We start from the raw sequence: 13293 nt of genomic DNA, 5'->3' as shown, positions 1-13293 counted from the left end.
TTAAGTGTACTCTATTCTAATACTTTTACAGCAACATCTAGGTTGGTGTTTGACCAAAAATCTGGATACCGTTGCCTAGCCAATTATTATTATTACTATTATTGTACTATTATTGAAATATACAATAATCATCACAGCTAGCATGGAATTTCCATGAAGGCAGCTTTCTTTACTGCAGAACATCTCTGGGCCTTTGACATGTTTGTGTCTATTTTGACTATCTGAGCAGGAAATACAGTCCACAGATTCCCAACCCTATTTGACCTTAGAACCACTTGTTTGTGGACCTCCTCATCACAGCTGAACAACTTCTACCGTCTATAACGATTATATTCATATTTATAGAAAGTCTGTTTAGTGAATTTTTAGGTATGGCTTTCTAATTCTAGAAAGTAGTTATTTAAAAAGTTACAAAGATGGAACTGAGCATATTCCCCTGACCTCAATTAATTTCTGGTAATTTTTTGGTTTACACTTCAGTGGAACAGAAATAAATAGGGCTGGGAAAAGTTGGGTGGGATCAGAGTGTTTAATTTGACAGAGAAAATACTGACCCTTCGTCGAGCCTTTTCCGCTTTCCCCGTGGCTTCTCTGCGTACATATCCTTTGATTGCCCATGTTTGCCACTGAAAATTTGAGGTTTAGCAAATGGAATAAACTTTTAGATACCCAAGGCAATAGCAAACGCGTTGGAGACAGAGGGAGAGGTTTGAAGGGCAATTATGAGATGTTTTATTTATCATGTCTCATGCTATAAGAAGGCGTATTCATGATTAGTTTTAACCACCGTCTTATTCCTAATATAGGGAAATCAGAGAGATATTTTCATCTCCTGCTTGTCTGACTGGAAGTTTTGTAAGGGAAAGGTAATATATATAATAAATTTATAAAGTTCTGTTAAAAATACTGTGTACAGATCGTGACTATAGTTAATACTGTATTTTATGTTTGAAAGTTGCTAAGAGAGATCTTAAAAATTATGACAAAAAATTGTAACTGTGTGATGATGGATGTTAACTAGACTTATTGTGGTGATCATTTTGTAATATATACCTATATTGATTCATTATGTCATACACCTGCAACTAATATGATGTTATATGTTAATTATATCTCAATTTTAAAAATACTTTGAAAGATTATAAAGTACTGGTTTGAGTACTTTAATTAGCTATGTGTTTATCTCTTTAGAAATTATTTTTTTACAAAAACAAATATATAATTGCTATAGAAAATGTCAAAAATACAGATATACAACAACAACAAAATGAAAATCATCCATAAGAGTAACAGTTAGTAGCAGTTGTGTATATTTTTTCTATGTAAATATATTCTTTTACCAAAAAATGGGATTATATGTTGCTTTAGTATACGTTATTTTACACTTAATATATTTGTCCGTTTTTCACTTTGTTCAGTTTCCATATTCATATTTTTTATAACCTCATTTTAATGGCTGCTTGGTATTCCTTGGGAAGGACATACCCTAACTTATTTAAAAACTTCCTTGTAAGATTTTAAAATTTCTTGGAATTTTTAAATAGTATGAAGGAAAAACTTTATACTTTTTTTCCTAAATATTTGTTTAATTTTTATTTGAAAGAATCTATTTTCAAACACTAAATATATGTATTGTTTTACAAAGAATGTGTCTATTTTTAGACAATGACTATATTCAGTTCTACAAATGCAATTCATAGCTTAAATACACATTATTATAGTTTATTAGATTACTAGCAATTTACTGCTCTGAACCCTCTTTTTTTTTTTTTTTGGTCCCCACTTTCATGTAACTCAGAGAAATTGCCCTTTTTTTGGCTATTTTTTTTTTTTTTTGAATCCTCACCTGAGGATATTTTTCCCATTGATTTCTAGAGAAAGTGGAAGAAAGGGAGGAGGGGGAGAGAGAGAAAGAGAAACATCAACATGAGAGAGAGACATCAATTGGTTGCTTTCCACACACACACCCCTACTGGGTGGGGCTGAGGAACCTACAACCCAGGTACATGCCCTTGACTGGGGCCAGTGCTCTAACCACTGAGTCAGACTGGCTAGGGCTCTGGCTGATTTTTTAATGGAAAATATTTATTGATTATCTATTTGAGATAAGACAATATCTGCATTAAAGTTAGACTGCATATATTGTTAATTCAGCCTTGATATTTTTGACATTTTAGAAATCATATGTTGTCAGATACATATATATATTTGTTGTTAGGCCTCACCTGAGGATATTTTTTCCATTTATTTTTTTAAAGTAGAAGGGAGCGGGAGAGACAGAAAGAAACATCGATGTGAAAGAGACACATCGATGGGTTGCCTCCTGCATGTGCTCCAACTGGGTGGGGAATGAGCCTGCAACCCAGGAATGTGCCTTTGACCAGAATTAAACCTATGACCCTTCTGTCCTCAGCCGACATTCTAACCACTGAGCAAACCAGTTAGGGCATCAGCTATGTTTTTAATTGTATTCAGCCAAATTATTATAGTTATTGTAACATTGAAGAAAATATAAAATTTTATTGAAATGAAAGCAAGCTTTAGAAAAAAGCCTTTCATCTGAATAATCTAATAAAATATTTAATTTTGAATTGAACTTTTTCATTTACTCATCTCTTTTTAAAATTTATCTTTCTTCCACAGAGTAGCTGCAGACACCATGTTTACTTGTTTGGACTTAACTAAAGCAAGAAACACCTTTAAGGAGTTAACCCAGAAAGACTGGATTACTAACATGGTGGTATTCTTCACATTGTTTGGAAAAGGGGAATCACTAAAATATTTTTTATAAGAACTCAAAATTTCCGAAGAAATATTTTGTTTTGGGAGATTCTCTGAGACCCTGTTGTATATCCAGATTAAACTCAGATAGCATTCCAGGTGTTTGGCCACATAGGACAAATAGTAGTCACACAGGTTAAAAATAGTCTAAATAGTTCATGCTCTCGGGGCTTTAGGAAGGTGATTAAAGGAATTGTTGAGATTGGCACAGTAGGATATTTTAAACATAAGTATAGAAACGAGCATACTTTTTCTGGCATGAACATCCCCTTCACCGAGGACTTTCAGGATTCCTCCTCTCTGTTTTGTTCCATTGCACTTCCTTTTCTGTGGCTTCTATAATATTTTTGTTCTTTTTGAGATTGTTGCTTCTTTGTTGTTTCAGCGCTGTCATTACTGCCTTTAGGTTTCCCACTTGCAGATCATGCAAACATACTTGCGTTATTGAATTAGCCTTTATTAATTACTTTCCCTATACTGTTGTACTGGTTGATGAAGGGGGTGGTACTTGCTATGTTCTCTCAATGTGTTTCTTTCTGGGTCTCACTCTGGTTCCTCTTTCTTCCTCCTTCACTTCTTTTCTTTTTGCCTTCCTCTTCCTCTCCCCCCTTACCTTCTCAGCCCACCTCCCCCCTTTCCCCTCCCCCCTCCACCCACCCTTTCATCTTTCTTCTGTTTCTATATCTCTCATTCTCTTTTCCTCTCAATCTTGCTTTCATCTCCCTCCCTCCCTCTCAGCTCCCTCACCTGCTCTGTTGCTCTGTCTGCAACAAACAGCATTCTGTATCTTAGCTGCAAGTTTCTCTCTCACACACATTCCTGTATCTCAAGGGAAGGTGAAAGTTCAATTCTGTTAACTTTGACAGAACCATGGCCCAATTAGGGATCTGAGTTAAAATGGGCCCCTCATGATGCACCTTTTTATCAGGATTCTGCAGGACTTAATGAAAAGATCACACACACACACACACACACACACACACACACACACACACACACACACCAAAAAAGAATAGAAGGCCATTTCTGCATCTGCGAAGGGAAGGCTAATTAGATCTTGGTTGTGCCAGAACAGTATCATAAAGTGTAAGTGACACAACCAGAGAGCAATCTTCCAATATTTCAAATGGGATAACTGGGTCAGAAGACCTGTAGTGTTTCTGTTTTGAGATTCCTGTGGTAAGGATTCACAGACTTGGCATACGTGTACCGTATTTAGCAAACATTGGAATATTTGTTTTGTGTAGGTCAGTGGTCGGCAAACCGCGGCTCGCAAGCCACATGCGGCTCTTTGGCCCCTTGAGTGTGGCTCGGCGTTAGAACCACTTCTTCAAAATAGACTCGCCCAGGCCGAAAACCGACTTCTGCGCATGGGCCACGAAGTTTCTATCGCACTGTACGTGCGCGCCCGCCCGTGGTATTTTGTGGAAGAGCCACACTCAAGGGACCAAAGAGCCGCATGTGGCTCGCGAGCCGCCGTTTGCCGACTACTGGTGTAGGGCATTGCAATGAGGATCCTGATAAAACAGTGGAAGAGCTATGCTATGCCCTTAGAAGGTCATGGCTTAGTTTGGCACATAGACACGTTCATGGAGCTATTAATGGGAAGACTGGGTGTGTTTTACACGCCACTCTCTTCCGTAATGCCTAGCTCAGAACATAGTGGGTATATGATACATATTTCGAATGAATTGAGTCATTCCTAAGGCCGTGGATAGTCAGGTCTCTTGACAGCACTCAAACAAAACAGGGTGCCCAGGGGAAGTAGGTGCCTACCTGGGGAAGGGCATTCCCGGAAGTGAGGGAAGTGTACACCAAGGCCTTGGGTATGAAACATGCAACTGGCTTGAGAATATTGCAATAGTTCTGAGTGGGGATGTGGCTAGCAATGAGCAAAGAGGTAGGAAGGATATATGCTGTCGAAACGTCGTTAGAGTTGTCAGGTATCTGTAACTCCAGAGACTGAACCACATGGTAGGAGCCCAGTATGTTTTGATGTAAAAAAGAGAACATTTTAAAAATGTGTACATTTAGAGATACCATTAGCTAGTGTGATAATTTAGTAATTAAGAAATAACTAGGGCTTTGGAATCTGAAAGATTTAGGAGAGATTCCCATTTAGCTGTGTGACCTTGAGCAAGTTAATTTCTCTGAAGTACAGATTGCTCATCTATAAAATGGGGTTAATAATATCTATGTTATAGAAAAACTATAAGGATTAAATGACCTATTTAATATATGCAAATCATATAGCACCTGACAAATAGATACTCCATCAATACTAGCTTATCTTTTTAGTGGATTTTGAAACAAATTATTTTTATTATCTGAGCACACATGACCAATAAAAATTCAGAATTGCATTTGAATTTTTCCTGAACACTTGCATTCTGGTTGGGAAAACTAAGGAGATCAGAAGGACTAGGAACTAGAGTTTGTGGTGGGGAGAGTTGGTGATGAGGTCCTGTAGGAAGATAATAGGAAACGGTTTTTGTTGTGGCACTTGTTACTTTTTTTGTTGGTTTGAGGTTTTATTTTTGTTTTACTTTTTTCTAACACATTCTCCTCCTTTAAAAAAAAAATGAGGTGTGATAGTGGAACCAGAGGGTGCAATGTAGCCTTTATTACTGAGAGGCTGCCTGTTAGTTCTGAATCTGCTTCCTCCAGTATAACTCTTTTTTTTATATATTTTTTTATTGATTTTTTACAGAGAGGAAGGGAGAGAGATAGAGAGTTAGAAACACTGATGAGAGAGAAGCATGGATCAGCTGCCTCCTGCACAACCCCCACTGGGGATGTGCCCGCAACCAAGGTACATGCCCTTGACCGGAATCAAACCTGGGACCCTTCAGTCCCCAGGCCGACGCTCTGTCCACTGAGCCAAACCAGCTAGGGCTCCAGTATAACTCTTATACACGTGATTTCTTTTTTGTCTCCTTCATGCACCCTCAATAATTGAATGGAGACAATGCCTGTCACATATCCATACCTCAGGCACTGGGAGCCTCGGTAAGATGGGATATAAGCATAGGCGTTAGAAAAACTAAATTATTATTCCAATTTCATGGTGCAATGAAACTTCAGGTTCTACACTTTATCTACAATAAGTTGCACCCAGTTCCTCCTGGGTTTTATTTTTTTCCTGCTGTGTTTTGAGTGCCTTCTCCCTGTTCATTTTTTTACTGCAGATAACCACATGTCTCAGGGATAATCTGCTCAAAAATCTTCCATTTTCTTCTCCCCACCGAGAAGCTTTAGAAGTATTCTTCCTTCTCCCAGAATGCCCCATGATGCATGATTTCAACAACTGGGAGAGCCTGGTGGTTCCGTTTGCAGAGGCTGTTTGTAAAATGAATGATAAATCTTCGGAGGCTCTGGGTAAGATTGATGATTTACATGTGAAAATACTTCACCATTCTCTCAAGGAAAGATGTGCCTCATAAAGTTATGGCAACACTTAGGTAGAGAAATGGAAACACATTCATGTGTTTTATCTCATGTTCTTAGTGTATTCTAAAGATGCTATAGTAAATACTCTGGACATCCAAAATAGAGTGTTCCAGTACCTATTTAAAATTCTTATCATGACCTATGTGTGGCTTGGTCATGAGGTTTTTTGTTCCCAACTTTTCATTATGAAAAATTTCATACACAGAAGTTAAAGGAATAGTACAGGGAGTACCCATATGCCCTCTACCTGAGAGTCAGCAACAATTAACATGTTGTGCTTCCTCTCTATTTAAGTAGAGATTACATTTTATTTTTGCTGGATTATTTGAAAGTAAGTTGGGGATATTATGACACTTCACCTATAATATTCAATCTTGCATCACATAACAATATGGAAATCTACATTATGACATCATTATCACCTAATAAAATTAGTCATCCTATATAATAAAACCCTAATATGCAAATCAAATGTAGAACGACTGGTCGCTATGATGTGCACTGACCACCAGGGGGCAGACACTCAATGCTGGAGCTGCCTCCTGTTGGTCAGTGCACTCCCACAGGGGGAATGTCGCTCAGCCAGAAGCTGGTGAGCATGGGAGCCTCCCACCTCCACTGCAGGCGGATGGTAAGGAACAAGGGATCCCGGAATGCGAGAGGGCACAGGCCAGGCTGAGGGGCCCCTCCCTCACCCGCAGTGCATGAATCTTGTGCACCGGGCCTCTAGTAATTTCATAATTGTCTAATATCCCGGTCATATTCAAATTTTGCAAAAGTTTACAGACTGCTTTTTAAAAAAAATCTAGGTCACTTGTCCTGGAGAATGTCCCAGATCTAGAGTTGTCTGATTGTTTCCTCCTTCCCTGTGTCTCCAGCATACTGGAAGTTAGTTCTAGGGGCTTAATCAGATTTAATGGGGTTTCTTTCTTTTTTACATAATCAGCCCAAGAAAGTCCATTCTTTCTTACATTTTATTAAATCTAGATAACATTGTAAGTGATGAAAAGCTATTTAAACGTTTTGTTTATTTGTTTGTTTTTTACAATGCTGAAAGGTATTATTTAAGAGTTAAAAATGCGCCCTAACCAGTTTGGCTCAGTGGATAGAGCGTCGGCCTGCAGACTCAAGGGCCCTGGGTTCGATTCCGGTCAAGGGCATGTACCTTGGTTGTGGGCACATCCCCAGTAGGGGGTGTGCAGGAGGCAGCTGAATCGATGTTTCTCTCATCGATGTTTCTAACTCTCTATCCCTCTCCCTTCCTCTCTGTAAAAGATCAATAAAATATATATTTTTTAAAAAGTTAAAAACTCATGCTGGAAGCGCAAAAAGAAGAGTTGTGCAGTCATGAGTAGTTCTTAATCTAGTTTTTCATACAGTATGCTCCTCAATCTGGAATAAAATGTAACTAATTTAATGTTTGTTTTTTTCCACATGTTAATATCAAGATTGAGGTCCTATTACTGTCAAGGAATTTTTTTAGGTCATTAAATTCTGAACGTTTTTTCTTTTTTAAGTTTGAGCATAGACTTTTTAAAAATATATTTTTATTGATTTCAAGGAGGAAGGGAGAGGGAGAGAGAGATAGAAACATCAATGATGAGAATCATTGAGTGGCTGCCGCCTACACGCCCCCTACTGGAGATCGAGCCCACAACCTGGACATGTGCCCTAGACCGGAACCAAACCCGGGACCCTTCAGTTCATAGGCTGACACACTTATCCACTGAGCCAGACAAACTAGGGCAAATTCTGAACTTTTAATCGCCATCGTATTTTCTGAAAATTTTATTACAAATGTGTTTCTGTAACTATGACATATATATAGAAAATATTGTATCAGGTTTTTTTTAATTCTTTATTGTTTAAAGTATTACATATAGTATTACATATGTCTCCTTTTCCCCCCATTGACCTCTTCCCGGCCACCCCCACCCTATTCTATCAGTTTTGGAAAATATGGACCACTTTTATACCTTTAAGAATCTAAGAGAAATCACGTTAACATTTATTTACCTTTGTATCCCTCAGAGGAATATTGGGCATCTCTGCATGAATCCGCTTTCATGGAACTGGTCCAGATGTTTAAAAGAGCCATCACTGCTCAACTGCATTACTGGGCCGAAAATGCTGAGAGTAACTGTCACATTAAAGCTCTCCTAGAAATGTTGAAAAAACTACACAGGGTAAGGGTTTCTCCTGGCCTGAATCTTAAGCAGACTCTTGAAACATGAAGTTTATATTGCTATTTTTTAAATTCTGTTTTTTTGTGAATTAAGCCATGCATATAAAAGAGTATATATAGATCTATGAAAAATTTGAAGAAAACTAATAAATCAGTGTAACTACTGCCCATATTGGAAAAGAAAGTATTTCCAGTACTTTTGAAATGCCTGTGTATTTTTCTCTCAGATTGCATCCCCTCACCTCTTGGAGGTAGCCATGATCCTGGGTTTTGGGTTCATCGTTCCCTTACTCTTCTTTATTGTTTTACGACGACAGATAGATTAGATAGATAGATAGATGATAGATTACATAGATAGATAGATGATAGATAGATAGATAGATAGATAGATAGATAGATAGATAGATAGATGATAGATGATAGATAGATGTTATGTTTAATTTTGCTGTTTTTGAAATTTACATGAGTGGAATACATGTGTCTTATACATTTGTTTTACAAATTCTTCCAGATTAGTACTCGTGGCTGTATTCATTTTCACTTTTACATCATAATCTATTCTGTGAATGTACCATGATTATCCATTCCAGTACTGATGGATATATGTGCTGTTTGCAGTTCTTTTTGAGGGGGAAGGGTTCTCTATGAGAAAACCTGCTCTGCTATAAACATTCCTGTACGTATGTCTTGGTGTTCATGTATCAAGAGTTGTTTTTTAGCCCTAACCAGTTTGGCTCAGTGGATAGAGCATCAGCCTGCGGACTCAAGGGTCCCGGGTTCGATTCCAGTCAAGGGCATGTACCTTGGTTGTGGGCACATCCCCATTAGGGGGGTGTGCAGGAGGCAGCTGATTGGTGTTTCTCTCTCATCGATGTTTCTAACTCTTTCCCTCTCCCTTCCTCTCCGTAAAAAATCAGTGAAATATATTTTTTAACAAAGATTTGTTTTTTAGTTTCCATACCTGATTCTGGAAGTGATATGTTGTAGGATATGTGTGTTCTTCTTTACACAACCAGAGACCTCCTCAGCATTGGTCATTTGGAAGACCTCTTCAACATTGGTCGTTGAGTCCAGGACTATGCCCATCCAGGTCAAATACTGGTGGTCACTCATGTCCAAAGCATCTAATGTCGTTATCAGTGTCTTCACTCACTGATGTTAGCACTGAGCCATGGTGTTCTTAGGTACTTCATAATGTCCCCTGGTCACGTTGGGTTAGAAAACTGAAAATTCTCCCACAAATTAGGAGGAAATGTTCTATATATGCCTTGCCAGAGGGGAACATCTATAAATGGTATATTGTTAATCTCTGAAGAACATGACATGCAATATTGGGCCCCAGAGTACTTCGGATTTATATTATACTGTATTTTTCTTTGGACTTAAAGTTCCTTAAAACTTTTTTTTCTATGAATTAAAAATAGCTAGAAGTTTCCAGGCTGGCATGGCTCAGTTGAGCATCGACCAGGAGGTCCCAGTCGAGTCCCAGTCAGGGTACATGCCCTGGTTGCGGGCTCAGTCCCTAGTGGGAGGCATGCAGGAGGCAGCCAATCAATGATTCTCTCACACCGTTGATGTTTCTATCTCTCCCTCTCCTTTCTGAAATCAAGAAAAATATATTTTAAAAATAAATAAAAGTAACTAGAAATTTATCATCTTAATGATCAATTTCTACTATTAAATGTTAGACATTCTTTTTTTAAAATCTTTATTGTTCAGATTATTACAGATGTCCCTCTTTTTTCCCCCCCATAGCTCCCCTCCACCCAGTTCCCACCCCACCCCAGGCCCTTGCCACTCCACTATCTGTGTCTATAGGTACTGCATACATGCCTATAAGATTTTTGTCCAATCTCTTTCCTGCACCCCACACACCCCCTTCCCCCTGAGAATTGTCAGTCCACTCCCTTTCTATGCCCCTGATTCTATTACATTCACCAGTTTATTCTGTTCATCAGATTTTTTATTCATTTGATATTTAGATTTACTTGTTGATAGATATGTATTTGTTGTCACTTTGTTGTTCATAATTTTTTATCTTTACCTTTTTCTTCTTCCTCCTCTTAAAGAATACCTTTCAGCATTTCATATAATACTGGTTTGGTGGTGATAAACTCCTTTAGCTTTTTCTTATCTGTGAAGCTCTTTATCTGACCTTCAATTCTGAATGATAGCTTTGCTGGGTAGAGTAATCTTTGTTGTAGGTTCTTGCTATTCATCACTTTGAATATTTCTTGCCACTCCCTTCTGGCCTGCATAGTTTCTGGTGAGAACTCAGCTTGACATTCGTATGGGTACTCCATTGTAGGTAGGTAACTGTTTCTTCATCTTGCTGCTTTTAAGATTCTCTCTTTGTCTTTTGCCCTTGGCATTTTAATTATGATGTGTCTTGGTGTGGTCCTCTTTGGATTCCTTTTGTTTGGGGTTCTCTGTGCTTCCTGGACTTGTAAGTCTGTTTCTTTCACCAGGTAGGGGAAGTTTCTGTTATTATTTCTTCACATAGGTTTTCAATATCTTGCTCTCTCTCTTCTTCTGGCACCCCCATAATTCGGATGTTGGTATGCTTGAAGTTGTCCCAGAGGCTTCTTACACTACCTTCATATTTTTTAATTCTTTTTTCTTTTTGCCCTTCCAGTTGGGTGTTTTTTGCTTCCTCATATTTCAAATCTTTGACTTGATTCTTGGGATCCTCTAGTCTATTGTTGAATCTCTGTATATTGTTCTTTTTTAAAAGTATATTTTATTGATTTTTTTATAGAGAGGAAGGGAGAGGGAGAGAGAGTTAGAAACATTGATGAGAGAGAAACATCAATCAGCTGCCTCCTGCACACACACACACACACACACACACACACACACACACACACCCGCAACCAAGGTACATGCCCTTGACAGGAATTGAACATGGGACCCTTGAGTCCACAGGCCAACACTCTATCCACTGAGCCAAACCGGTTAGGGCTCTGTATATTATTCTTTATTTCTGTCAGTGTATGCTTAATTTCTGACTGGTCCTTTTCCATTTTTTTGGCATTCTCACTAAGATCCTTGAAGGTCTCACTAAGTTCCTTAGAGGTTTCTAGAAAATTCTTGAGTAACCTTATAACTGTGGTTTTGAACTCTATATCCAGTAGTTTGCTTTCCTCCATTTCTTTCATTTGTGACATGTTTCTTTGTCTCGCATTTTGGCTGCTTCCCTGTGTTTGTTTCTATGTATTGGGTAGCTGTTAAGTCTCCTTAAGTTTGATAGAGTGGCCTTGTGTGGTAGGTGTCCTATAAGGCCCAATGGCTCAGCCTCCCCATTCACCTGAGGTGGACACTCTTGGTGCACCCGTTTGTGGGCTGTGTGCACAGTCTTATAGTTGAGCTTTGATTGCTGTTGGTATCACTGGGAGGAATTAACCTCAAGGCCAATTGACTGTGAGGACCAGCTGTGTCTACAGTGGAAGAACTGCTGTGCTGGAGACACCCTTGTGGGGCATGACTTGCTTCAGTGGGGCTTTGGTGCTCACTGAGTCTGCCCCTTGAGTGTGTCACTTATGGATGTGTAGAGTTGTAATCTGGTATGGTCTGACACTGACCACTGGGCACACTGGCTCTTGGTTCTCCAAGGAGATGCAAAGTCAGCCACTGCCTGAGGCCACCCAGCAGGAGCTACAGAGAGATCTGCAGATTCCTCCTCATGGTATCAGGTTTCAAAGTGCCCAAACAAGGCCCAGCTGTGAAGCAAGGCAGGCTGCTGGTGCTGGTGCAGCCTTGGGCCTTCTTTGGATAGATAGCTTTGGGGCTCCCTGACCCAGCTGCAGCTTTTTTGACAGGTTTTAGGCTGAGAAAGGACAGGCCATTTATATGCAAAAGCTGCTGTGCACAGCTTGGGTGGGGTTCTAAATTAGGTAGGGCAGGGTCTCAGGGAATCTCCAGGGTGGAGCAAACAGCAATGGCTGCCTGTCCGTCCTGCACCGGGGAGGTCCCAGCACAGTGACCACTGTGAGCACCTGCATCTGGAAGAAAGCCATCCTTGTGTTCCTGCCCTGATGCCAGTTTCTCCCCGACAGTGAAATTTCTCCCCGAATGTGTCTGCCTACCGCCCCCACCCCCCCCAAGTCTCGCCCGGCACTGGAGCTCTGAGCAAGGGGCAACTTGTATCTCCCTCCCGATTAAAAAAGCAGCACACCCAGGTGCCAGCCCGTTCCGCGCCTCCGCGCCGCCTACCAGTCTCAGTGCGCTTTCTCCTTTACCTCTCTAGTTATAGTACTTCCACTCAGCCAGCTTTCCCGCGGTTCTGGATGATAGTTGTTCTGTATTTTAGTTGTAATTTTGACGTGGCTGTGGGAGGCAGCCAGAACAGGTGTTTACCTATGCCGCCATCTTGGTTCTCCCTCTACACATTCTTTATGTTCCTGGAAATGTGGGGTTTTGGCAGTGGAGGAATTGGGTACAACTTTATTCTGGTCATGAAGAGTGTTTAATTTGCATTTATTCTGAGAACCTAATAGCCATTAAGCAAAATTTTCTTTATATAGGAAACTTTCTCATACGTTATATTTTATTTAAGGTAAACCAGACTAAATTTCAACTGCCTGAAGATATTTTCCAAGTAAATGAACTCACGCACTGCCTTGATTTTTATGAAGATGCACGTAAAAGGCACGCTTGGAAAATGAACTTAGTAAGTATGGCGTGTACAAAGAGGAAATCGGATCATCAAGGAGTTAACATGGGCATTTGTGCTGTGACTTTCTACATGAGTTTCCAGAACCCTTGCACTCTGCAGAATTGCCCAATAGAAATAGCAGGGCTTACTGGGAAAAGCAAAGCAGAAACCGCAAAACCTGTGCAGTTGTGGAGCCAGAGCGCTAACAGGAGAGTGGCTGCTA

At 39.7% G+C, this 13293-nt stretch overlaps 1 protein-coding gene across 1 annotated transcript in view; it reads left to right on the top strand.

Moving 5' to 3' along the window:
• Positions 1-13293, top strand: part of HERC5 (HECT and RLD domain containing E3 ubiquitin protein ligase 5) — a 45605-nt gene that overhangs the window by 15462 nt on the left and 16850 nt on the right. Inside the window, exons 10-14 of the mRNA XM_079783817.1 lie at positions 807-866; positions 2644-2737; positions 5970-6159; positions 8263-8417; positions 12972-13085. Of these exons, the coding sequence (XP_079639943.1) occupies positions 807-866; positions 2644-2737; positions 5970-6159; positions 8263-8417; positions 12972-13085 (613 nt within the window). The remainder of the gene's footprint in view (positions 1-806; positions 867-2643; positions 2738-5969; positions 6160-8262; positions 8418-12971; positions 13086-13293) is intronic.

The sequence above is a fragment of the Cnephaeus nilssonii genome, assembly GCF_951640355.1.
Source record: "Cnephaeus nilssonii genome assembly, chromosome: 1".
NCBI lineage: Eukaryota > Metazoa > Chordata > Mammalia > Chiroptera > Vespertilionidae > Cnephaeus > Cnephaeus nilssonii.
This window is presented reverse-complemented; position numbering and strand designations above follow the sequence as displayed.